This window comes from Crotalus tigris, unplaced genomic scaffold (assembly GCF_016545835.1).
Source record: "Crotalus tigris isolate CLP2741 ecotype Arizona unplaced genomic scaffold, ASM1654583v1 scf7180000018730.549990, whole genome shotgun sequence".
In the NCBI taxonomy this organism is placed as follows: domain Eukaryota; kingdom Metazoa; phylum Chordata; class Lepidosauria; order Squamata; family Viperidae; genus Crotalus; species Crotalus tigris.
The window spans coordinates 24,079-51,905 of record NW_024097172.1 but is presented as its reverse complement, the minus strand read 5'-3'; the positions used below and the strand labels follow the sequence as shown (position 1 = coordinate 51,905).

General features: G+C 42.9%; 1 protein-coding gene across 1 annotated transcript in view; it reads right to left on the bottom strand.

The window, feature by feature from the left end:
* Positions 1–27,827, bottom strand: part of RECK (reversion inducing cysteine rich protein with kazal motifs) — a gene marked incomplete at its 5' end in the record, with an annotated part of 193,380 nt that overhangs the window by 157,536 nt on the left and 8,017 nt on the right. Inside the window, one exon of the mRNA XM_039355685.1 lies at positions 10,829–11,096. Coding sequence (XP_039211619.1) covers positions 10,829–11,096 — 268 coding nt within the window. The remainder of the gene's footprint in view (positions 1–10,828; positions 11,097–27,827) is intronic.

Below are 27,827 nucleotides of genomic sequence, written 5' to 3'. Positions count from 1 at the left end.
TAGACTTAGTCCAGAGACGGAGAGAATGGGTTAAAACTACTAGGCATCAGAAGTACTTCTTGATTGCACAAACTGTCACCCAGTAGTACAGGCTGCCATATTAGAGCAACTTTGGACTTTGTAGTATTATTGTACTTAATAATTAGAATGAGTTTTTCTTGTATTTTTATTTTATTTTATTCTCCTTTTTTAATTGATGTTAATAGCTTATCAAACCATTGCAAACTGGAATATAGAAAACTCTTCATTCTGTTAGTGGATGGACTGATAGATAATTTTTAACATTCCTAAATTACAAGATAAAACTGTCTTTGCTCTCCAGGTCAGGACCATATTAGTTAACAAGCTTGTTCATGTTAATTGGCACCTGGTTTCTGTCTTGGTGGACTTCAAATAACCTTATGACTTTTTCCTCATTAACATCTTACATTTTATGTTCCTAGTTTCTTTGGAGCTCATGTAAATGAACATGTGTTGTATTATGGGATGCAAATATGTAACATGTAACATTAATTTAACTGTAACTTCATGTAACTGATTTCCTATGCAAAGGGCAAGATGCTTTTGTCCTGTTCAATCAACTTTTCTTTTGTGATTTCCTTTGATGTTTTAACTATAAAAGGGAATGTAAGATGGGTCTCAGGGTTCCCTCTGAATGAGAGGAATCCTTTTTATCAGAACATTCTGAATAAATCATAATAAAATTATCTTCCTACCTTAATCTCTTTTATTGGAATCTATGCAAGCCAAGACATGAACCTAGGGCCAGATTTGGCTATCAAATGGTGAAGTGGTAACTTATCTTTCAGAGGAGCTTTTCAAATGGCTATTACATGGTAATTTCAGACAAATGTTATTGAATCTTATGCCAAGCATAGAGTTAGAATAAATAATCTCCCCAGTCATGGATCCTGGATTTTGGACACTTTCTGAAAGTTAGCCCATTAGATACATTCTGAAAGTTAACCCATCAAAAATCCAGTTTGTCATGGCTGCCATTCTGCTTTTAGCTTCGCATCCCAGCCTGACATTACCAAGGGAGAGAGGGAAGAGATTGGAATGTGGGTGGACAAGGACAGGAAAGGTTGGAAGTGAAGCTGTGCCAGTTCTGAAACTGAGTTGCACCAATCCAGCACAAGGTCAGCCAAAAGGATGCGGAGATAGAGAAGGCGTGAACATAGGGTCATTTCCTAAACAATCTGAAAACTTCTAATTGGACATTGACTGATAATAGGGGGTGGCCAGGGGAAAAGGGAGAACTTAATTGTATCCTTTTCGCACCAAGCTGACAGATTCTGCCTTGCTACTTCTGTATTCACTTTTGTTCTCAGTAAAGTATATTCTTGGGAAAAAAATGAGCCAGAAGTCTTTCTTTGTTAATTAACTTGTGAGATGGATCACATTTGGCAAAATCTGCAGTAAGGACCTGCCTGGAGAATAACTTTACCGAGATGGTTATACAAACAATGCCCATCCAGAGAACGAACCATAGCAGAGGAAGAAAATTGGGACAAGGCAGAGGTGAAGCTCTAAGGACCCAACAGGCAGCCCAGACAGTCTGCCCAAAGGTGGCAGGGGAGTGGCCTGGGGTGCCAATGGCCATACTGGAGGAACAACCAGGAGAAATACCACACGGCCCAAAAAGTCGATGGTCCTGGAGAGTTGGACATTTGGGAGAAGAGGAAGATCCTTCCACAGGGATAAACTTGTAAGGAGAAACCGCTGGAAAGCCCAGTGCTGATTGGAGAACTCCAAATGCCTTCCAGCCCAACAGCAGAGCAGCTAAGAGAGAAATTGCAGGCGTTGGAAGTGTCAAACCCTCCAGCACAGGGAACCACCCAATGCCACTAGGCTCTACAGACACACCTCCCGCAGCCCCTACTGTGCCTGCAATCCCTCCAATGGCTCTACCAGATGTCTCAGCAGCCACCATCCCTGCAGCCACCCTGAAAATGACTGCCATGCCAGCACAAGCCCCACCCCTGGGCCAGGGAGATTGCACTCCATCACTATTGACAGTTACATTTGATGGGAGCCCACATTGCCTGGCTCATTTCTAGTCAAATTTCACAAGCATACAGGGAGAGACAGCCAAGGACCTCAGGGCCCACCAAAGAAAGGGAAGTCTCCATCTAAACTGAAAGGAGAAGGCTGAAAAGGAATGGAGGTCGTAGAGTTCTCCCTTTCCTCCAGTGATGGAGAGGGAACTCTTATCCGGAAGCTGCTGGCTGCCCTCAAGAGCAATAGTGAGGGGGACCCAATGGTAAGTGGCACCATCATCCCTGTAAAGGCCAGGGTAGAAATAACAGTGGCTTCCTCAGGACGCAAGGGGCTCCTGACGATTCTGCTAGACTCTGGATGCATCCGATGCCTCATCAGTCTTGGTATGGTGAGGAAGCTAGGGATGAGGTTGAGAGAGCTGAAGACCCCTATAGCCTTTTCCCAGTTGGACAAGACAATAGAAGGGGGAGTGCCAGCCACGTTCCTCACTGAACAGGTGGAGCTGAAGATAGAGACCCACAAAGAAAACATCTGATTCATTGTGGTACCAGGGATGACTGAAACTATGATGTTGGGTCTTGCCTGGCTGAAAAAATGGAATCTCTCTATAGACTGGGAGCATAATTGGCTGAAAGTATGAAAGAAATTCTCCAGCCAAGAGGCAGTTGTAAAAATAGCGAAAAGCTACCACGAGTCTGCAATTAGAAAAGTGAAAGAGAAAGTCCAAGGACAGTCCAAGTGAGGGAGGGACCAAATTTATTGATCCCCAGGGAATATAGGGATTTAAATGATGTATTCAGTAAAAAGGACTTTGACATGCTTCCGCCCCATGGATTGTGCAATTGAAATATCCCCGGGGCTAAGCTGCCAAAGCCCAAAATGTGCTCAATGACACCTTGGGAGTTGGAAGAATTCAGGGCATTTGTGGACACAAATCTGGCCAGGGGCTTCATCAAACCAGCAAAGTTGCGAATAACTGTCCCTGTGTTATTCCATGAGAAAAAAGATGGCTCGTTTAGATTGTGCATTGATTGCAGGGGGCTAAATGCAGTTATGTGGCAGTGGGTGGGTGGTCCTTCTTCAGAAAAACCTAAAAAGGTACTTACAGCCATGTGTCTAGATCTCAAGGAAGCTCTTCAAGGACGAAAGATGTTGGGCAATACAGGAGATGGCATTTGTGATTTGTGGGCACTCCTCATCTGAAGGCAATTCCTTGAAGGTGGCAAAATCCCTTTTGAGGCAGTGGAAGTGCTGAAAACACCCAGGAGGCTATCTCCCAAACAAGTCCGTTGGGCTCAATATTTCAGTTGATTTAATTTCACACTTCAGTACCTGATCAGAGGCAAAAACTTCCTGGTGGATGCCCTATCCAGAATGCCTCAAAACAACTGTGGAAAGGAGGAGGTAGACATTTCCCATTATCCTATCCAAACAACACTTTCACTCAGCAACAGAGGCCCCCAAAGAGCAAACTGTGGATGATCTAATGCAGGTGCTAAAAACTGCTTTGGCGCAGGATGATTGGCTTTAACAAAACAAGGAGGACCTATCATCCCAGGACAGATTGGCTTGGATGGGGAGCTGGCTATATATGTCTGCGAGCCAACAGACCCTGATCGTTCAGAAAAGTCGTGATTCCAAAACTGCAGGGCATTTTGGCTTTGCAAAAACTCCCCAACAAGTGAAGCAGCAATTTTGGTGGCCACACATGAAAAAGAACATTGAACATTATGTGGCCAATTACCCAGTGTGCAACTCAGTGGCAAGGCACCCAGGGAAGACTCTGGTTCTGTTGCAATCTGTAGCCAGCACAACGACCCCTTAGAAGGAGATCTCAGTGTAGAGTTATTGTAGAGTTACCGGATAGCAAAGGGAATACAGTGATTTGCGATTGTCACAGAACTTTGCTCCAAACAAGTGTCAGAATCCAATTATATTTCATCTCTAGTTATCAATTATAGAAAACCCCATTTCTGCCTTCTATGGATTCTGTCATACGATGAAGGGAAGGGGGTGAACAAAGGGGCTTTATGGCCCTCACTTCCTTCAGTACACTTCAAAGGAACTGGATGTGTGTATCACCAAAAGAACTAAACATAACAATGGGGCTATTACCTTTCATGTAGTTTTCTCTGAAGTCTCCATCCAGCCGGCAGTAAGGAAAAGGGGGTGGGAGTGTAATGCCTGAAACTGTCGCTGGAAGAAGGGGGTGATTGGGTGGGGCTACTGGGGAACCCCTTAAAACCTTGAATGGGAGAGCTTGGACCCCAAGTCCTGTCTAGAACACCTGCAACCATTTTCTCTTAATAAAGGATGCCTGTTGGAAGAATTATTCCAAGAGTTCTGTCTTCTTAAGATGCAAAGTGGGGTGGGTCCTTACATTAGACAGGACATGCAAAATTAATCCACCTGGAAGGGAGACCCTTGCCGGAGGATTTTGCAAAAATTTACCATGTCAGACAATGGAGCAAGAAAGGGGGAAAACTCCCTGGAAAGAGAGCCACTGCCCCAACTGGAACCTTGCTGGATGTTGGGATCCGAGAGGTCAGATTCCTCAGGAGAAGAAGTAGTGGAGACACGGGACCACAAGCCTCGCTGGTCAATGGGCATTGGAAAGAAAAGTGAGTGGGGGAAGGAATCAAGAAAGGTGACCCTGAGACGGGGGGCCAAGCAACCAGAATGGAAGCAGGAGATGGAGAAATCCCTGCACGCAAGTGAAGAGGGAGAAAGCTGGGCACCGTACTCACACTGGATCCTAGAGAAAGCTATTGACCTGATGAAGAGAACTCTCAGCTCCCTAGGAGAGGAGAATACTGAGCCCTACGGCCGCCCCAGTTCCTGGAGCCACAAAGGGAGAGACACCGAGGGGGACGTGGAACCTGCAACCCCAGGGACATCTGCTGATCCAGTAGTCCCCACCACCTACCAAACCACAGATGGCGATCTGGACGGAAGACACTACCACCCACAACAAAGGCACCGATCCATTCCAAGACGTCCACCGTTGGAGGTGAAATTCAAAGGGGAGCCAACACGCTTGGGGTTTTTCCTAACCCAAGTCCTCAGCTACATGGAGGAATATGGGCAGGACATTCCCAGCGACAAAGCCCGCATCCGGATCGTGCAATCTGCCCTGGACGGACCGACTGCAGATTGGGTGGTGAACTTGCATGACTCCAATACCCCAGACTCAGCGACTTCAACCGTTTCATGTCCTCTCTGAGAAGATGATCTGGCTGATCGCAAAGCCCATGAAAGGATAAAAACGATGAGGCAAGGCAAATGCCCAGTGGCTGAATATACACAAGAATTCCGGGCCATTGCCAGCAAACTGAACTGGCCAGAAGACATCCTCCTAGCCATTTCAAAGATGGACTAAATTATGACCTCTATGACACTTACCTGCCCCGAGGGGACCCACACCAACTTGAGGAATGGTACATCTTGGCAGAGGAAGCAGAGATCGACGTATTGAAGAGACACCGCCGAGGAAAACAATGGAGCCGCTCCCCGCCAGAGTTGACACACGAACCAGTGAAACCATTGGCTACAGCCAAGAAACAAATGGGGTGTTTCAAGTGCGGAAGAGAAGGGCATCGAGCTGTAGAATGCCGATCCAAAGCCCCCAAGCACAACCCAGACAGATCCCCGATCAGCAAATCCGGAAAGTCTCCAGCTAAGCCAAAAGAAACTGCTATGAGAATGATGGAAATTGTGGAAACCCCCACTTCTGCTCATCAGGGGGAAAGAACTCCAGCCTACACCGCAGGGCCTCATCAACACTAGTGGGGAATCTGGGCATCCCATCCAGGAGACTGGAACAACCAATCTCATTTGGCCAGTTAGATGGATCCATAGCAGGGGGGGTGCCAGCTACCCTAGCCACTCTACCAATACACCTCTCCCTGGGCAAACATGAGGAGGACATAATGTTGTGGTGACCCCAGGCATGGAATGCCGAATGATCCTAGGGATGGAATGGTTAAAAAAAATGGAACCCCTGGGTGAATTGGAGGACGACAGAAATCAAATTCCCGAAGGGGGACTCTATGGACTTAAAATCCCACGGGGGGCTACCAGAATCAAGAATAGAAAAAGCATCCATGGGAGAGGAAAAGGGACTAACAGAAATACCAGAGGAATACAGAGACCTTGCTGAAGTTTTCAGTGAGGAGAGAGCGGATGAGTTCCCCCCCCCCACCGACCCACAGACTGTACCATTGAATTCAAGCCTGGGGCAAAACTCCCAAAGCCCAGATTATAGTCCATGAGCCCAAAGGAGAAGGAGGAAATGGAAAGATTCATTAAAAAAAACCTAGAGAGAGATTTCATTGAGCCAGCCAAGCCTAAAGTGGCTGCCCCGGTCCTCTTTAGAGAGAAGAAGGATGGCTCTTTACGCTTATGCGTGGATTATAGGGCCCTGAATACAATCAGTAAAAGCAACCTATACCCTCTGCCACTCATGAAAGACATGCTGTCACACCTCTCGAAAGGGAAAAAATTTTCTAAACTAGACCTAAGGGAAGCTTACTATCGTGTGAGGATTAAGGAAGGGGACGAATGGAAGACCGCATTTAACTGCCCCATGAGGTGCTATCAATTCAAAGTCTTGCCATTTGGATTACAAGGGGGGCCTGTTTGGAAACAGATGAATGGTTCCAGAAAAACAAAAATGTGTGCACAATGAGAGACGGGTTGCCTTGGGTAGAGGAAAAGTTATATAAACCAACAACCCAAAGAGTCACTTTCATGCAACTTTGCCATGACACAAAATCAGCAGGGCATTTTGGATTTGTAAAAACTTTACACTTAATTAAACGGCAATTTTGGTGGCCATCAATAAAAAAGGACATAGAAAGGTATGTAGCCAGCTGCCCAAAATGTGCAACTGCAAAGAGGTTGCAAGGGAAATCACCAGAACTATTACAAACAGTGGCAAATCCCTCAGCCCCCTGGAGGGAAATAGCCATGGATTTTATAGTGGAATTGCCAGAAAGCAATGGGAATACTGTTGTCTGGACGATCACGGGCTTGTTTTCCAAACAGGTGCACTTTATCCCTTGCCAAAAGATTCCTACTGCAAAGGCCTTAGCAAAACTTTTCGTCCAGCACATTTACAGATTGCACGGGGCACCCCCAACGCATCATCTCTGATAGGGGAGTGCAATTTACATCTGCATTTTGGAAGGAATTTTTATCCCTCTTAGGGACCACTCAGGGACTGACATCTAGCCATCACCCTCAGTCAGATGGACAAACAGAACGTTGTCATTCAGTACTTGAGCAATATTTGAGATGTTTTTTGAATTTCCAGCAAAATGATTGGACGGACTTACTCCCTTTTGCAGAAGTTGCCTACAATAATGCAGTCCACTCCAGCACATGCTACACTCCTTTTCAAATAGCCAACGGTCAAAGTTTGAACCCCATGCCAGAATTAACCCCAAACAAACCAACGATCCCATCACTGAAAGAATGGATGGAACAATTACAAGACACCTGGCCAATAGTTAGAAAAGCACTAGATGAAGCTAGGTAGGCATACAAAGTACAAGCCGATGAAAAAAGGGTTGAGCCTACACCATTCATTATAGGAGAAATGGTGTACTTATCTACAAAATACCTAAAGTCCCTACAGCCCTGTAAAAAACTTGGACCAAAATATATAGGGCCTTTTCCAATTAAAAGAATCATAAACCCAGTAACAGTAGAATTAGAATTACCCAAAAATCTCAGGCAAATACACCCAATTTTTCATTGCAGCTTGCTGAAAAGAGAGTGTCAGTCACCTCTACGGCCAAAAATCCCCACCACCACTTCCAATCATGGTGGAGGGCGAATAACACTTCGAAATAAAGGAAATCCTTGTCTCTAGGAGATATCATGGAGTGACTCAGTACCTAGTTGCCTGGAAACACCTCCCTCCCTCACAAAACAAGTGGGTCCATAAACGTCATGTCAGAGCCCTGAAGCTATTAAAGAAGTTTCACACAGAATATCCTAACAAGCCTGACTAACTTTTATACCTGTTTTGTTTTCTTTCAGGTGGATCTGTCGTATTTTTGAGAGGGCAGGATGTCAGAATCCAATTATATTTCATCTCTAGTTATCAATTATAGAAAACCCCATTTCTGCCTTCTATGGATTCTGTCATACGATGAAGGCAAGGGGGGTGAACAAAGTGGCTTTATGGCCCTCACTTCCTTCAGTACACTTCAAAGGAACTGGATGTGTGTATCACCAAAAGAACTAACCATAACAATGGGGCTATTACCTTTCATGTAGTTTTCTCTGAAGTCTCCATCCAGCCGGTAATAAGGAAACGAGGGTGGGAGTGTAATGCCTGAGACTGTCGCGGGAAGTAGGGGGTGATTGGGCGGGGCTACTGGGGAACCCCTTAAAACCTTTAATGGGAGAGTTTGGACCCCAAGTCCTATCTAGAACGCCTGTAACCATTTTCTCTTAATAAAGGATGCCTGTTGGAAGAATTATTCCAAGCGTTCTGTCTTCTTAAGATGCAAAGTGGGGTGGGTCCTTACACAAGCTCTCTTTGTGGCCTACTCCAAAATTCCATCTGCTCAAACCCTGGTGAAGATGTTAATTCAACACATCTACCTCATGCGTTCATTCAACGCATGAGTCACCTGAATGCATCATCTCAGACCGTGGTGTCCTGCTTCTGGCAGGAATTCCTAAAGACGTTGGTCACATCCCAGGGGTTAAGCTCCTCCACCACCACTCTCAGACCAATGGAAGTTGTGAAAGAGCTAAGGGTGTTGTTGTTGTTCACATAACTCTGTTGTTATGTGAACTACCAGCAAGACAACTGGGCCAAACTCTTGCTCTTCACAGACGTTTCCTATAACAGGGCTTTTCAACCAGTGGTACGGGTACCACCTGTGATACATTGGCACCTGGCAGGTGGTATGCGACCATCCTAGAAAAGTGGTAGCGGGGGAGGGGAATTAGTTGAACTGGTGGCAGCACCACACAAGCCTGACTGAGAGATGGCTGGTGCTGCAGGGCTGTCAGGGTTCAGCGGAAGTGCCAGGATCAGTGCCACTTTCCAGCTGATCGGAGCTTCTTCGGGGCTGTCAGAGCTCAGTGGAAGCACCAGGATCATTTCAACAGAAATGCTCACAACAATGAAAACTCGGACAGGAGGAAGCGCGCGGCCGGGCGGGCAGGCAGATGTCTTGCTCGGCTATGCCTTGGGGGGCACTTTTTCAGTGCCATTGTAACTTTGAACAGTCACTAAGTGAACTGTTGTAAGTCGAGGACTACCTGTACTTCATCACTTTTTTCCTTTTTTTTTGGTCATGAAGTTTTTGACACGTTGCTAGGCAACTGGTGGTACTCGGATGTTGCCATATCCTAAAAGTGGTACAATGGGTGAAAAGGTTGAAAAGCCCTGGCCTATAATAACTCATTGCACAACAGCACTGGTTTTACTCCTTTCCAGGTGATGAAAGGCTTGGACCTTGTTCCTATGCCAGAGCTGCCTCAGCACAGACCCCTGCACATCATTAGCTGAGTGCAACAAGACCCTGCAGAATACTTGGCTCATTGTCCGCAAAATATTAGATGAGGAAAGGGAAGCATATAAGAAGCAACCTGACAAGAAGAAGGCAACCCAAAGAGTTTAAAGTATAAGGTTTACTGCTCCACTAAGTTCCTGCAGCTATGACAACCAGAGTCATAAACAGATGATGGCTGAATTAAAACTGCCCCCAAAACCTAAGTACATTCATCTTGTTTTCTACTGTAGTCTAATGAAGCCTGTTTAGTTCATCCTTGTGGCCTGACACAAAACCACCTCCACTTCCAATTATGATAGAAAGGGAACAACATTTTGAGGTTAAATAAATCCTAGATTCTAAATTCCATATGGGGAGGTTACAGTACCTTATTCTGTGAAAGGATTTCCTTCCCTCAGAGGTTGAGTGGGTTGAGGCTAGCCATGTTCATTCCCCCTTTTAATCTGCCAGTTTCATAACAAATATCACCATAAATCTAAATGAGGCCTCGTGATTTATGCTGTAACTTATGTTTCCTATGTTTTATTTTGTAGGCATAGCCGTTTTCTGGAGGGGCAGCATGGTTGCCATTCTTCTTTTAGCTTCACATTGCATCTTGACATTAGCAATGTGAGTAGAGAAGGAGAGAAAAGAGATTGGAATGTGGCTGGACAAAAATGGGGGTGCGGGATTGGGAATGAAACTTTGCCAGCCCTGAAAGTGAGTTACATCAATTCAGCACAAGGTCAGCCAAAAGAACGAGGAGATGGAGAAGGCACGAACACAAAGTCCATTTCCTAAACAATTTGAGAACTTCTAATTGGACATTGACATTGACAAGGGGTGGCTAGGAGAAAAGGGGAACTTAACTTCATCTTTTTTGTGCTAAGCTGACAGATTTGCCTTGCTACTTTTGTATTCGCTTTTGTTTTTAATTGGAAAAACAATTTCTTTCTAATTAACTTAGGTGAGATGGATGACACTGTTAAGGATGACAATGAGAATTTTACTACTATGTAGTTCTCTGACTTTTATATAGAATCTTGAACACATTTTCTTTTGACATTAGCAAACTATCTTACGAAAGTGGTATATTTTGTTACTTGTTGTTCCCTTCATTTTGTAAATAAGAAAGTGTTTTTTTTATTAAACTATTGATAGGAGTTCCAAAGCATTCTAACATTTCAAATTGGTTCACTTCATTTAAAAACATGGACACTGTTTAAATACTAGCAAATTAATGGCTAAATGAACATTTGTTTTTAATCAAAAGCTTGTAGGAACTGAAACAAAGAGGGAGATACACTAACCTGCACAAAGAAGTATTTGCTTTGGAACAGCAGTGCAACTTAGCACTATCGAGAACTGTTGAAGGTGGTGGATGCAGTGTCACTCCAGGATGAACAGATCTTGAGCTCTCCAAGAAACATTGCCAAAGAGGATCCTGTGGAAGAGGCATTGTTTTACAGCTTTCAATAAGTCCATCCACAATTTCATGTTCCGTTTTCATTGATATTAGTATCCTTTTACAAGCTGTTTGGCAAACATAATCTTCTGCTCTATCACAACAGTATAAACCTATATAGGAAAAAAAAACAAATATTGTTAGTTGTCACCTCTGTGCATATGTGAACCTCTGGTTTAGCATGTAAGCATGAGTAGTCATATCTTTCTCTTCTACTGTTTATCTTCTTAATCTACGTTATATTCTTGCTATGGGTTCACTACTTCATTAATTTAATACAAATTGTTTATGCCTTGTTTTCATTGAGTGTATGTATGTATGTATGTGTATACTCAAGTAAGAAAGCACCAGCTTTATCCTTCTGAGCAGAAATAATTTCTATTGTCTTTACTGAAAGTTTTTTTTTTCTCAAGTAGACTCTGAAGCCTACTCAGAAATCTATTTCCTGTCTTCAGTCAGTTGTTGCAATGAAGGAAAAATGAAGTCAACAAACTTCAGGATGGGTACAGGCATTAGAAACTGCAATGCTGGCAAAACATAAAGTTCTTTGGTCTTGAATTACTGCTTTGAATTTCAAATATAAAGGATTTTTTTTTCAAATGCTTTCCTGAAATCCACAAGTTTCTTGAGTTTATCAGTACTAAATTTTTGATTCTGAAGAACACTTTAAAAGATATAGTTTCAGAAGATACTAATTGGAATTTTATTTCTTAAAGTTTGTGAAGATCTGGGTTTTTACTTATAAAAAAGAACCAAACTGAAAAGATTATAAAAATATTGGATTCAAAAGAAAACTTTAAATTAGGGGCAACATCTTGTGGCTAAACCTGATATTACAAATTTGTTATTGCTTAAAAGAGACTTGGCCAGCAGCCTAGACAATAGATAAGACCTATGTATTGTGGGCATATTTACAAATGCAAAGTAGATATGAAAAAGACATTAAATTATTTGGTTTTTACAAAGAACAAACTGTATTTGATAAGATTTTTGTTAACTTCAGATGAGAAACTAATCAAGAAAATGTATAATTTCTTATACATTTTCTTGATTAGTTTCTCATCTGAAGTTAACAAAAATCTTATCAAATACAGTTTGTTCTTTGTAAAAACCAAATAGTTTAACTTCCGGTTCCAGAACACGTGACGCTGGTCGTGCCTGGAGACCTCTCTCCGAGATGTCCGGAGGTTCCTTCGCCAGTAGACCCCCTAGGGGGTCAAAAGTTGCCCTGGAGGGGTGACCACCGAGGAGGAGGCTTGCTGGTAGATAGGGAGGGCGGCAGCTTCCCCTGAGTCTCCAGCTATCTCCTTAGGGCCAACGGAGCAAAGATCGGCCTGTAAGATGGCCGATCACCCTGCTGCACCAGCCGAAAGTCACATCGTCATGTAAGCGTTAATGACCCACCGCAGATGATCCGGGTGAGACCCCTTTTGTTCCTCTCCATACCCCTGCTGTTTTTGCCTGTAGAAGCTGTTTATGCTATTATTTCCCCATCTGGAGAGAGCGGCTTTGGTAATTGTGGGAACAAAAGCGCTTTATAAAAAGACAGAAAAATATTCATGTAAAGACTATATTCTATTTCTACTCACATTGAGCTATAGAAAAAACAGTTTTTCGTGTTCTTTGGAGCGGTATTAGATCGGCAGAGTATTTCTTTTTCTATTCTTCCTTTAAAAAACAGAAAAAAGGGGGGAAATGGCATTTGAAGAAGTCTTTTTAGCTCACTGAGGACATCTGTTGGTCAAAAATTGATGGGTTTGGCCTTGAAACTGTTTTTCAAGAGAAAAGATAATTTGAGCTAACTCTGTGATCTGAGGGGCTGGATAATGTTCAATTCTAATTTCCACTAAAAAGGAAAAGGATTTTTCTTCAACTATTGCTAAAATGGAGAAGCCTCAATCACACCTAAACTGTAAACTTATACTGGAAAAGATCCATGAGGCCAAAGAAGAAATATATACTACAATAAAAGAGGCTACTACAGAACTAAGAGTCAGAATCTCTACTTTAAAACTTAACACTGACTCTCAGATTGCACTGGACTATTCCACAAAACAGATTATACAAGAAGACGACTTAACTGAGGATGAAGAGAATTTTACCTTGCCCTACAAGCAAGATTAGAAAAAATAAAGACTGAATTTTGAACTTTTGAAACAATGAGGCCCTGTGGACAAGAGAAATAGTGGATCAAATTACAAATCAAGATGGCCTGCATCAAGGCAAGTGACACTACAAGCAACAAAAAGAGACCCATCATCTGGAAGGGAAGCCTTGTTATGGAAACCTACCTGGCAGAAGAGGAAAGCTAGAATAAGACTAAAAAATGAAAATTAAAATGCCTTAACTTGGATTAAAGGCAACCCAGAACTATGGACTGATATAAGGACTGAAATTATGAGTTTGAAGTAAAATGATGTTTTAGAGTTGGAGTGAATTAATAATTAAATGAATGTTAATTAATTAAGATGACTTGTTTGTTTTATAACATGGATGTTTAGCTATGATAATTAACTGGTTGAAATTTAAACTCTATTTAATGGATTGAAATGATTGAAGGTTTGATATTAATTTGTCAGTTCAAAGAGATCAATTAATTGAAGGATTAGATATGTATAGAATAGATTGATAAATATATACATTTAGACATGTTTAGGATAGATTAATATTTTTGCTTAAAAATGAGATATTTTTATATAATGGATTAAAGACAATTTAGAATATTAAAAATGCTCCTTTTAGAATGTAAGGTTTATTTCTATGAAAATTATGATAATTAACTGGAGACCTGAATTCTGTTTAATGGAATTACATGATTTAAGGTATGATATTATCTTTCTAGCTTGAAGAGATGCATTAATTGATGGATTTGATAGGTACAGAATGGATTAACATTTTATTCTAAATAAGGGAGATTAATGGAAGAAGTAAATAAGATTTTGATAAAACTAGGAAAGTAGAACATACGTGGAAGGGATATTTAAATTGAAAATGTTCTTATTTAAAGTTAATTTGATTATGGTATTGTAAATTAATGAAGCTTAAAAACAGGTTCAGGTTGAAAAAATTTAAGCTAGAATTGGAAATTTTAAATATACTATGCTATTTGAGGGAAAAAGAGAGGGAATATTCGATGCATTGATTGTATTAAGTATATATGTTTTGTTTTGGGATGTTTGACTACCCTAGCACCACTGTGTGTGCTGAATGTATTGTTCTAAGAAATTAAAAAACCAATAAAATTTGTTTTTTTAAAAAAAGAAAATGTATAATTTCTTGTTAATTCTGGAAATGGAAAGCGAACAAGTTAAAGAAACAATGATAAGATGGCCGAAAATTTTTGGGTATAATATAGAACTAGAAAAATGGCAAAAGTTATGGGAAAGAAATTACAAACTGACAATGTGAACTTCGTATAAAGAAAATTTATATAAAATGTTTTCTAGATGGCACTTGCCACCAGTAAGATTAGCAAAAATGTTCTAAAATATGTCAGATAGATGTTGGAAATATAAACATAATTCAGGCACATATTATCATGTCTGGTGGACATGTGATAAAGCAAAGAACTATTAAAAAAAATATATACTTGATCAGAAAAGATATTGGGAGAACCTGCAGACTTTAAACCTGAACTTTTCTTACTAGGTATAATGCCAGAAAATATTAACAAACAAAGCCTATATTTGATTTTACACGTCACAACAGCTGCAAGAATAATGTTTGCACAATATTGGAAAAATGAAGGTATACCACCAGAGGAAGAAATAATTAAAAAAATACTGGAATGTGCAAAGATGGACAGATTGACTATGAGATTGAAAGAAAAAGAAGAAACAGAACATTATCACACTTGGGACCTATTCTATCAATGGCTAGAGGAAAGAATGAAGGATTAGGAATTAAATATGTATTAGCGTTTTTAAACCCAGATAACACATTGGTTGAAAAATTATTATATGTATGTAAGAAAAAATCAATAAAATCATATATAAAAAAAATAGATAAGACCTATGTAACCTTGAGACATTAGCTATGAGAAGCCCAGGTGCGTTCTATACTCAGTGACAAAAAAATTTTTCCCTGTATTCTCTGATTGTAAAGATTTAACTTAATACACTACTAAGATAATATGGATGAAGACCAGGAACAGAGTCTCTTTATGTTGAAAGCAATTCATCAAACTATTCTAACAGCTACAAATGAAATAAGACAGATGTGTCAAACACAAGGTCCGATATGTGGTTCCGTCTGGCCCAGGGACCTGCTCTGGAGAGAGCAAAGAACTGGCGTGCCACATCTCAGCCCAGCCCAGGCTGACCGGGCACTGATCTACAACCTGGTTGCGTCCATCAAAGCCAGAATGCGCTCAGCCTTAAATTCACGGGGCAGCCCCGCCCTGTCCCCTGGTGTGCGCGCAAGTGGAGTCCGGCATCCCTGCTGCCTGTCTTGCCAGCAGAACGCCGGTGCTGGCTGTCTCCTATGTGCACGCTCAGGGGGCAGGACACAGGTGGCGGGGCAACTGCTTGCTGGTTCCAGTGTATCTTAGGCTAAGCATATTCTGGTTTTGATGGAACCAGGTTGTAGATCAGCGCCACACACCCCCCCACCAGCACTTCTAGCCTTGCAGCCATGAGGCATCCCTTTCAACGGGACTGCCCCTGCCCGCCCACATGGTATAGGAATGGCCGGCAGCAGCATGTTAGTCCTGACAATCTCTCCCCCTCCCATTACCCCTTCCTGAGTGTGGGGGAAGGAAAGAGATAAGAAGGTGAAGGATGGAATGGAGGGAGGAAGGAAGAAAGGAATGGAGGGAGGGAGGAAGCAATGGAGCAATGGAGGGTGGGAGGAACGGAGGGTGGGAGGAACGGAGGGGGAAAAGGGAGAGGAAGGAACAGAGGAAGGAAGGAAAGAATGGAAGAAGGAAGGAACAGAGGGTGGGAGGAAGGGAGGAATGAAAGAACAGGGAGGAAGGAATGGAGGGTGGAAGGGTGGGAGGAAGGAACAGAGGAAGGAAGGAAGAGAGGGTGGGAAGGAGGAAGGGAGGGAGGAATGGAGGATGGTAAGGAGAAGGAAGGAAGAGGAAGGGAGGAAGGAAAGAAAGAACAGAGGGAGGAAGGAACGGAGGGTGGGAGGAAGGAATAGAGAAGGGAAGGAAGGGGGCAAAGAAAGAACAGGAGGAAATTATCAAATTATCATAAAAGAGACTATTATAGAAATAAAAGTCAAAAACTCTATTTCAAATCTGCAAACTGATCTCCAGACTTCAACTGACTATTTTACAAGCCAAAAAACAACAGAAGATGAACCAATCAACACCAAAGAGGATTTTATACCATCCAATATACAACCCACTGAGATTTTTGATGATCAAAAAGTAATTTTAACTAAATCATATACAACTCCAAAAGCAACAGGAACTGATGTACAAATACGATTTATTGAGAACTACGACAACTTTGATAACCAACCATTAATCACAACATTGAACACAACTGAGTGTGCTACTCAGCTGAATCAAACATCGAGATTTGAATTTTTAAAGCAAGGGATTAGTCACAAAAGAGTCAGGGTCCTAAAACGAAGGATGGGATGTTCTCCCTTGACCCAAAAGTGATATCACGAGGAATAAAGGGAGACTTATTTGTTAATATAGAGGCTCTGTTATGAAAACCTGCTTGGCACAAAAAGAATATGGTGCATTATTTGAGGGAACTAGAGAGGGAATTTTTAACGAGTTAACCAGAGCTATATACAAATGACTTTGTTTTTGGATAATTGATTACCCCATCACCACACTGTTTCCTAAGCACCTTGATGTAAAAACTGAAAAAAACTCAATAAAACTTGTATTTAAAAAAAAGAAAGAACAGGGAGGAAGGAATGGAGGGTGGGAGGGAAGGAAGGAAGGAAGGGAGGGAGGGAGGGAGGGAGGGAGGGAGGAAGGAAAGAACAGAGGAAGGAACGGAGGATTGTAGAGAGGAAGGAAAAAAGTAAGAGAGGAAGGGAGGATGGGAGGGACCATGTCCTGGTGCTCGCCCCGGTCCTACCCTCCTCCGCCGGAGATCCTCAGATCTGCCCCGGTCCTGCCCAGGCACCACTGAAGCGAGTGATGTCGATCGCCCACCCAGTAAGCTATGCCCACCCCAGCCACACTCACCCAGTAGGCCACACCCATCCCAGCTACACCCGCCCTGCCCCCAGAGGGCAATCACAGTGCTGATGTGGCCCTCAATGAAATTGAGTTTGACATCCCGGAAATAAGAGGTTACAGAAAAGAACAAGATGCCAGCCCAGAGATACAAACTCAAATTTTGACTACAACTAAAAAATTAACTACGCAGAATATAACAGAAAAAGTGGAACAATTAAATATTATGACAGAAGATTCAACTGATTAACAAATACAGTCAATGGAAAATCCAGAAAAGAGACTAACAATGTGGAAAAGGGAAAATACTTTCTACATAAATCAGAAGAAACCTGAGGATCAAGAAGAAGAACAGATTGAAGAGAAGATAAATAGTTCAGGACAATCATGTCGAGATGGAAAAATAGAGAGACGATTTGTTAGTCCTCTCAAAAAAATGGCAACCAGATGGTTCTTTCTACATCAAAAAATACACATAACAACTCAGGAAGATTTATTTGATGATTCAAAAGCACGGTCATGGAAGACGATTTGCCAAAGAAAGAAAACTAGAATAAGACTGAAGAAAATTGGGGTTTTGACTTACTAATGAGAAATAAAATAGAAGACTCAAATAAATAAGATGTGTATTTTGAATACTAGATATTGTTATGAGTGATAAAGAAATCTTTGGTTATCTAAAACTTGGAATTAGAAATATTAACAGTTGAATTTGAACACTGATTTGCTTATAAAGGTTAATTGTAAAGGTAACTAAGATACATATAAGCTAATAATTTATCGATGAATATAATAAATATGTTCTTATTTAGCAGCAATAAAAAATACTAGCTTAAATATGAGATAGTTGACATTAAGGGAAGAAGAGAGGAAGTATTAAATTTTGAAACAAGGAAATTTTGGTTACTAAATTTAAGATATTTGGAAATTATCAGAAAATAAGAATATTATATTGTATTATTAATTGATTGATGTAAGATGGTGAGAATTCAAATAGATAAGACATGTATCCTGAACATTACATCTTGTGATGAATTGTGATAAAGGGAATTGGGATTGTTTAAAATTTGGAAATTATAAATACTAAATATTAAATTTAAATATTAATGGGAAACTAAAAATTGGGAAAAACTAACCAGAACATTGACTGTCTAAAAAGATTGAATGTTAAAACAACTAGGATATGGATAAACAAAAATTATTGATAAATGTAAGAAAGTTATTTTTATTTAATCAATATAATAAGAATTGTATTAATTTAAATATGAGACAGTAAATACCAAAGGAAAAGAGAGGAAATATTTAATGTAATAGTTTGAGATCTGTACTAAAGATATTTGTGTGTTATTGATTTATCGACCAACTCAGTCGCCACATTGCTTTTCAAATACTTAAATGTGAAATTAAAAAATCAATAAAAATAATTTCAAAAAAAGGAAGCAGAGATTGACCTGGTCAAGAGGCAATGTCAAGGCGGAAGATCATGAGGGAAGTCGCCAATGGAATCAACCCACGAATCTGCAAAACCACCATCAGCCACTAAGGATGTTTCAAATGTGGGAAGGAGAGGCACCATGCTGCCAAATGCCGCTCACACACCCCACCAGAAAACCTGACCAGGCTTCAGCTGGAAAACCTGGGAAGACCCCAGTGAAACCAAAGGAGACGGCCATGAAAGGCATGGAAGTCATCAAGTTCCCTGCCTCAGCCCAACGAGGAAAGGGAACTCCGATCAACCCGGGAGGAACGTCCAACTCATCCAACGACAACTCCGAAGACAAACCCCTGGTAAGTAGACCCCTAGTAAGTGGACCCATTGCACTCCTCACTTGGACAGTAGAACTGTGAGCTCCTGGCATGCCCAAAGCAGTAGAAGTCGGGGCATTAATTGACTCTGGCTACACCCACTGCCTCATAAGCCCAATGTTAGTGAGGAATTTCCGGTCAGGAGGCTGAAGAAACCAATATCTTTCAGTCATTTAGATGGGTCCATAGCAGGGGAGATGCATGCCACACTAGCAACACTACCAGTTCAACTCATCATAGGGGACCACGTAGAGACTATAACATTTGTGGTGACCTCTGGCATGGAATGCTTCATAATTCTGGGCATGGCATGGCTAACCAAGTGGAACCCACAGGTGGACTGAAGAACGGCGGAACTCAGATTCCCGAAAGGGGAATCAACCAAAGCACCAGCCCAGCCCTGAAATGGGGAAACCAGCCAAGAAAGCTGCAGTGGGGGAGGGGGAAACTACCTGAAATACCGGAGGAATATAGAGACCTGGCTAAAGTGTTCAGCAAGGAAAGATCCGATGAACTGCCGTCTCAGTGGCCCAAGGACTACGTGATAGAAATCCGACTGGGCATGAAACTCCCCAAGCCTAGATTGTACTTCATGAGCCCACAAGAATTGGAGGAAATGCAGAAGTTCATAGATAAAAACTTAGAAAGGGGTTTTATTCAGCCGGCAAAGCCAAAAACAGCCACTCCTCTGCTGTTCCAAGAGAAAAAAGATGGGACTCTTCACCTCTATAAATGCAATAAGCGAAAGCAATCTGTACCCTCTCCCCCTCGTGAAAGACATGCTATCCCACCTATCGAAAAGGAAGATTTTCACAAAACTGGAATTAAGGGAAGCTTACTACCGAATCAGAATAAAGAAGGGGGACGAGTGGAAGACAGCATTCAATTGCCCCTTATGGTGTTACCAATGTTGGGTTCTACCTTTTGGGCTACAAGGAGCACCTGCAGTGTTTATGCCATTGATAAATGAGGTACAATGGGAGCACCTGTACAAAAGGGTGCTTGTTTACCTAGATGACATCCTTATATTCAGTGAAACCATGGATGAACATATCAAACTGGTTAGAGCAGTCCTAAACAAACTGCAGGCAGCTCACCTTTATGCCAAATTATCCAAGTGCAAATTCCATGATAAAATTGACTATCTGGGGTATCGCATATCACCAAATAGCATAGAAATGGACCCCGAGAAGGTCTGAGATGTGTGAGAATGGTCTCCGCCCTGCATCAGGAAGCAATTGCAGAATTTCCTTGGTTTTGCTTTTATTGGCAGTTCATTCCTTCCTTTGCCAAATACCGCTACCAATTATGAATTTACTGAAAACTAGGGGGGAAGGAAAACCCAAGCTAAGCCAACTGTTAAAATGGACAGTGGAATGCCAAGCCACATTTGAGAGACTGAAAAAACTTTTTTCTGTAGAACCAGTGCTAAGGCATCCCAACACTGACAAACCTTTTGTGATTCAGGCAGATGACAGTGATGTGGCTGTGGCGGCTGTACTTTTGCAGAAAAATGATGAGGGGACACTACAGCCCTATCCATACACATCAAGGAAACTCACGGAGACAGAACAGAGGTGGGCAGTCTGGGAAAAAGAGGCATACGCAGTACGATGGGCTCTCCTCACTTGGAGGCACTTCCTGGAAGGGAACAAAATTCCTTTCCAGGTGTGGACCGACCACAAAACCCTGAAAGCACTAAAAATGCCCCGAAAATTAACTCCAAAACAAGCAAGGTGGTCACGACATTTCCACCAATTTAACTTCACGTTAAAACACCTCCTGGGAGGGAAAAACTTTCTAGCAGACTTTCTAGCTTCAATATAACAGTACTCAAAGTGATGTAACAAAGCCACTTATTCCGGACAAAAGCTGGCAGCACAAGCACCCAGGCACAAGCCAAACTCCAAAAACCTTTAGCAAGTGAAGCAGGAATCGAGTTCAAAAAGGCAGTAGAAACCGATGAATGGTTCCTAAGCCATAAGAACCTATGCACCATCACTGTTGGACTGCCATGAGTAGGAGGAAAATTATACATACCCAAAAGCCAGAGACTAACATTCATGCAGCTGTGTCACGACTTGAAATCCTCAGGCCATTTTGGGTTTGTAAAAACACTGCACTTAGTAAAAAGGCAATTCTGGTGGCTGTTGATAAAAATGGACACTGAAAGCTATGTGGCCAGCTGCCCGATTTGTGCCTCAACAAAGAGACTACAAGGGAAGTCACCTGAATTATTGCAACCAGTGGCGACCCCCTCAGCACCCTGGAAAGAGATCTCCATGGATTTTATTGTGGAATTACCTGAGAGTAGCAGAAATAAAGTCATCTGGGTTGTAACAGACTTATTCTCCAAATAAGTACATTTTATTCCCTGTGCAAAAAATCCTAATGCAAAAACACTCACAAAACTGTTTGTTCAGCACATATATCGATTTCATGGAGCCCCTCAATGCATCATATCCGATAGAGGAGTACAATTCACATCGGAGTTCTGAAAACCATCCCCAAGCCTGTCAGAAACCTTCCAAGGACTGTCATCCAGTCATCATCCGCAAACTAATGGTGGGACTAAACAGTCAAACTCAGTACTGGAACAATATTTAAGATGCTTTTGTAAGGACCCACCCCACTTTGCATCTTAAGAAGACAGAACTCTTGGAATAATTCTTCCAACAGGAATCCTTTATTAAGAGAAAATGGTTGCAGGCATGCTAAACAGGACTTGGGGTTCAAGCTCTTCCATTCAAGGTTTTAAGGGGTTCCACAGTAGTCCCACCCAATCAACCCCCCTTCTAGTGATAGTTTCAAGTATCACAATTCCACCCCCTTTCTTCTTTCTTCCGTCTGGATGGAGACTTCAGATAACTACATGAAAGGCAAATACCCTCCTTTGGTATGCTAACGCTTCGAGGTTACAATAAACACACATTCAGCATTCAGCTCTTTGAAGTGTACTGAAGGAAGTGAGGGCCATAAAGCCCCTTTGTTCTCCCCCTTCTCTCCCGCTTATGGCAGAATCCAAAGATGGCAGAATTGGGAGTTTCTATATTTGATAATTAAAGATGAAATATAATTGGATTCTGACATCCGGCCCCTCTTAACAATAAGAGAGATCCACCTGAAAGAAAACACAATATAAAATTTAGTCAGGCTCGTTAGGATACTCTGTGTGAAACTTCTTCAATAGCTTCGGGGCTCTGACATGACGTTTATGGACCCACTCATTTTGTGAGGGAGGAGGTGTTTCCAGGCAACTAGGTACTGAGTTGCCCCATGATATCTCCTAGAATCAAGGACTTCCTTTATTTCGAAGTGTTGTTCACCCTCCACCATGAGTGGAGGTGGTGGTGGGGGGATTTTTGGCCGTAGATGTGACTGATGCTCTCTTTTCAGCAAGCTGCAATGAAAAATTGGGTGTATTTGCCTGAGGTTTTTGGGTAATTCTAATTCTACTGTTACTGGATTTATGATTCTTTTAATTGGAAAAGGTCCTATATATTTTGGTCCAAGTTTTTTACAGGGCTGTAGGGACTTTAGGTATTTTGTAGATAAGTACACCATTTCTCCTATAATGAATGGTGTAGGCTCAACCCTTTTTTTATCGGCTTGTGCTTTGTATGCCCGCCTAGCTTCATCTAGTGATTTTCTGACTATTGGCCAGGTGTTTTGTAGGTTTTCCATCCATTCTTTCAGTGAAGGGATCGTTGGTTCTTTTGGGGTTAACTCTGGCATAGGGTTGAAACTTTGACCGTTGGCTATTTGAAAAGGAGTGTAGCCTGTGCTGGAGTGGACTGCATTATTGTAGGCAACTTCTGCAAAAGGAAGTAAGTCCGTCCAATCACTCTGTTGGAAATTTAAAAAACATCTCAAATATTGCTCAAGTACCGACTGGCAGCGTTCCGCTTGTCCATCCCTTGAGGGTGGTGGCTAGATGTCAATCCCTGAGTGGTCCCTAAGAGGGATAAAAATTCCTTCCAAAATGCAGACGTAAATTGCACTCCCCTATCAGAGATGATGCGTTGGGGTGCCCCGTGCAATCTGTAAATGTGCTGGATGAAAAGTTTTGCTAAGGCCTTTGCAGTGGGAATTTTTTGGCAAGGGATAAAGTGCACCTGTTTGGAAAATAGGTCCGTGACTGTCCAGATAACAGTATTCCCATTGCTTTCTGGCAATTCCACTATAAAATCCATGGCTATTTCCCTCCAGGGGGCTGAGGAACTTGCCACTGGTTGTAATAGCCCTGGCGATTTCCCTTGCAACCTCTTTGCTGATGCACAGGTTGGGCAGCTGGCAACATAACTTTCTATGTCCTTTTTTATTGATGGCCACCAAAATTGCCGTTTAATTAAGTGTAAAGTTTTTACAAATCCAAAATGCCCTGCTGATTTTGTGTCATGGCAAAGGTGCATGAAAGTTAGTCTTTGAGTTGTTGGTATATATAACTTTTCCCCTACCCAAGGCAATCCGTCTCTCATTGTGCACACATGTTTGTTTTTCTGGAACCATTCATCTGTTTCCAAACTTTTTCTGAATTCAATCCCAGTTTGGCTGTCCAGTTGTGGTTTTATTTTGGCTTGGGTTCTTGTGGTTACTGGCGCTGCCAGTTGTGACTCTGCCATTATTGGTCTAGAGTCTGTGGTTCGTGCGCTGTTATATTGGGGCATGCGAGATAGTGCATCTGCCAGGAAGTTCTTTCTTCCTGGTAAATGTTTGAGCTTAAATTGGAATTGGTGAAAATGCTGGGACCAGCGGGCTTGTTTGGGATTGAGTTTCCTGGAAGTTTTCAGGGCTTCTAAATTTTTGTGATCAGTCCACACCTGGAAGGGGATTTTGTTGCCTTCCAGGAACTGTGCCACGTGAGTAATGCCCAACGTATCCCATAAGCCTCCTTCTCCCATACGGGCCAGCGCTGTTCTGTTTCCGTGAGTTTCTTGGATGTATATGCACAGGGTTGCAATACTGCATCATCATTTTCTTGTAATAGCACAGCCCCCACTGCCACATCACTTGCATCTGCCTGTATTATGAAGGGCTTGTCCATGTCTGGGTGCCTTAGTACTGGTTCGGCAGAAAAAAGTCTCTTTAGTCTCTCAAACGCTGCTTGGCACTCCATTGTCCATGTTAGTGGCTGGCTAGGTTTTACTGAGGATGTTCCCTTCGTTTTTAGTAAGTTAGTGAGGGGCAAGGCTATCTGTGCAAATGAGGGGATGAATTGGCGGTAAAAATTTGCAAAGACCAGGAAACTTTGTAGTTGCTTTCTTGTGCGGGGTGGTGCCCAATTTAGTACTGCTTTGACCTTCTCCGGGTCCATTTCAATGCCCTGTGGGGATATGCGATAGCCTAGGTAGTCTATCCTTTCCTGGTGGAATTCGCATTTTGAGAGTTTGGCATATAGGTGAGCGGCTCGCAGCTTCTTTAAAACCGCTCTGACAAGTTTGACGTGTTCTTCTTTTGTTTCAGTAAAGATAAGAATGTCGTCCAAGTAAACAAGGACCCCCTTAAACAGGTGCTCCCTTAGAACGTCATTGATTAATTGCATAAAGACTGCAGGGCCCCCTTGTAATCCAAATGGCAAGACTTTGAATTGATAGCACCCCATGGGGCAGTTAAATGCAGTCTTCCATTCGTCCCCTTCCTTGATTCTCACGCGATAGTAAGCTTCCCTTAAGTCTAGTTTAGAAAAAATTTTCCCTTTCGATAGGTGTGACAGCATGTCTTTCATGAGGGGCAGCGGGTATAGGTTGCTTTCACTGATTGTATTCAGGGCCCTATAATCCACGCATAAACGTAAAGAGCCATCCTTCTTCTCTCTAAAAAGGACCGGGGCAGCCACTTTAGGCTTGGCTGGCTCAATGAAACCTCTCTCCAGGTTTTTTTTTATAAATCTTTCCATTTCCTCCTTCTCCTTTGGGCTCATGGAGTATAATCTGGGCTTCGGGAGTTTTGCCCCAGGCTTGAATTCAATGGTACAGTCTGTGGGTCGGTGGGGGGGAAGCTCATTCGCCCTCTCCTCACTGAAGACTTCAGCAAGGTCCCTATATTCCTCTGGTATTTCTGTTAATCTTTTTTCCTCTCCTATGGATGCTTTTTCTATTCTTGATTCTGGTAGCCTCCCTTGGGGTTTTAAGTCCATAGGGTCCCCCTTCGGGAATTTGATTTCTGTCGTCCTCCAATTTACCCAGGGGTTCCATTTTTTCAACCATTCCATCCCTAGAATCATTGGGCATTCCATACCTGGGGTCACCACAAACGTTAAGTCCTCTTCATGGTTGCCCAGGGAGAGGTGTATTGGCAGAGTGGCTAGGGTAGCTGGCACCCCCCCTGCTATGGATCCATCTAGCTGGCCAAATGAGATTGGTTGTTCCAGTCTCCTGGATGGGATGCCCAGATTCCCCACTAGTGTTGGGCTAATGAGGCAGCGGGTGCAGCCAGAGTCTATTAAGGCTTTCACCTTCACAGCTTCGGGCATGGGGGGGATTAATATAGTCACTGTTTTGAAGATGGGTGTGATGCATCCACTTACCAGGGGTTCGCCCTCCGAGCTGTCATCTGAGGCATCCACCGGCCCTGTGGTGTAGGCTGGAGTTCTTTCCCCTTGGTGAGCAGAGGTGGGAGTTTCTGCAATTTCCATCATTCTCATGGCTGTTTCTTTTGGCTTAGCTGAATACTCTCTGGGTTTGTTGATTGGGGATCTGTCTGGGTTGTGCTGGGGGGCCTTTGAGCGGCATTCTACAGCTCGATGCCCTTCTCTTCCGCACTTGAAACACCCCATTTGCTTCTTGGCGGTTGGTGTGTCAGCTCAGGCGGGGGGCGGCTCCATTGTTTTCTTCGGCAGTGCCTCTTCAATGTGTCGATCTCTGCTTCCTCTGCCAAGACGTACCATTCCTCAAGTCGATGTGGGTCCCCTCGGGGCAGGCAAGCATCATATAGATCATAGTTTAGTCCGTCTTTGAAATGGCCAAGGAGGATGTCTTCTGGCCAATTTAGTTTGCTGGCAATGGCCCGGAATTCTTGTGTATACTCGGCCACTGGGCGTTTGCCTTGCCTCATCGTTGTTATTCTTTCACGGGCTTTGCGATCAGCCAGGGGGTTTTCAAATCGTCTTCTCAAAGAGGACATGAAACGGTTGAAGTTACTGAGTTCTGGGGCATTGGAGTCATGCAAGTTCACTACCCAATCCGCAGCTGGTCAATCCAGGGCAGATTGCACGATCCGGATGCGGGCTTTGTCGCTGGGAATGTCCTGCCCATATTCCTCCATGTAGCTGAGGACTTGGGTTAGGAAAAACCCCAAGCGTGTTGGCTCCCCTTTGAATTTCACTTCCAACGGTGGACGTCTTGGAATGGATCAGTGCCTCTGTTGTGGGTGGTAGTGTCTTCTGTCCAGATTGCCATCTGTGGTCTGGTAGGGGGTGGGGGCTCCTGGATCAGTAGATGTCCCTGGGGTTGCAGGTTCCATGTCCCCCTCGGTGTCTCTCCCTTTGTGGCTCCAGGAACTGGGGCGGCCGTAGGGCTCAGGATTCTCCTCTCCTAGGGAGCTGAGAGTTCTCTTCATCAGGTCAATAGCTTTCTCTAGGATCCAGTCTGAGTACGGTACCCAGCTTCCTCCCTCTTCACTTGCGTGCAGGGATTTCGCCATCTCCTGCTTCCATTCTGGTTGCTTGGTCCCCCGTCTCAGGGTCACCTTTCTTGATTCCTTTCTCCACTCACTTTTCTTTCCAACGTTCATCGACCAGCGAGGCTTGTGGTCCTGTGTCTCCACCACTTCTTCCCCGAGGAATCTGACCTCTCAGATCCCAACATCTGGCAAGGTTCCAACTGGGTCAGCGGCTCTCTTTCCAGGGAGTTTTCCCCCTCTCTTTCTCCATTGTCTGACATGGTAAATTTTTTGCAAAATCCCCGGCAAGGGTCTCCCTTCCAGGTGGATTAATTTTGCAAGTCCTGTCTAATGTAAGGACCCACCCCACTTTGCATCTTAAGAAGACAGAACTCTTGGAATAATTCTTCCAACAGGAATCCTTTATTAAGAGAAAATGGTTGCAGGCATGCTAGACAGGAATTGGGGTTCAAGCTCTTCCATTCAAGGTTTTAAGGGGTTCCCCAGTAGTCCCACCCAATCAACCCCCCTTCCAGTGATAGTTTCAAGTATCACAATTCCACCCCCTTTCTTCTTTCTTCCGTCTGGATGGAGACTTCAGACAACTACATGAAAGGCAAATACCCTCCTTTGGTATGCTAACGCTTCGAGGTTACAATAAACACACATTCAGCATTCAGCTCTTTGAAGTGTACTGAAGGAAGTGAGGGCCATAAAGCCCCTTTGTTCTCCCCCTTCTCTCCCTCTTATGGCAGAATCCAAAGATGGCAGAATTGGGAGTTTCTATATTTGATAATTAAAGATGAAATATAATTGGATTCTGACAGCTTTATTAATTACCAACAAGACAACTGGACTGACCTGCTTCCGTTCGCAGAATTTGCTTACAACAACACGGGCTACACTCTTTCCAAGTAGCCACGGGACAGAGTTTCAACCCAATGCCTGAACTCTCCTCAACAGACCCTGCAATCTCTTCATTAAAAGAGTGGATTGCACAACTAAAGAATACCTGGCCAGTAGTCAGAAAAGCCTTGAATGAGGCTCGGCAAGCATATAAAATGCAAGCAGATAAAAAGAGAGTTGAGTCCAAACCATTTAGTGTAGGGAAGAAGGTTTACCTTTCTACCAAATACCTAAAATCCTTACAACCCTCCAAGAAACTGGGACTCAAATATGTAGGACTATTCCCCATTCTCAGAATCATAAACCCTGTCACAGTAGAATTAGAACTCCCAATGTCCCTCAGACAAATTCATCCAAATTTCCACTACAGCCTTCTAAAACA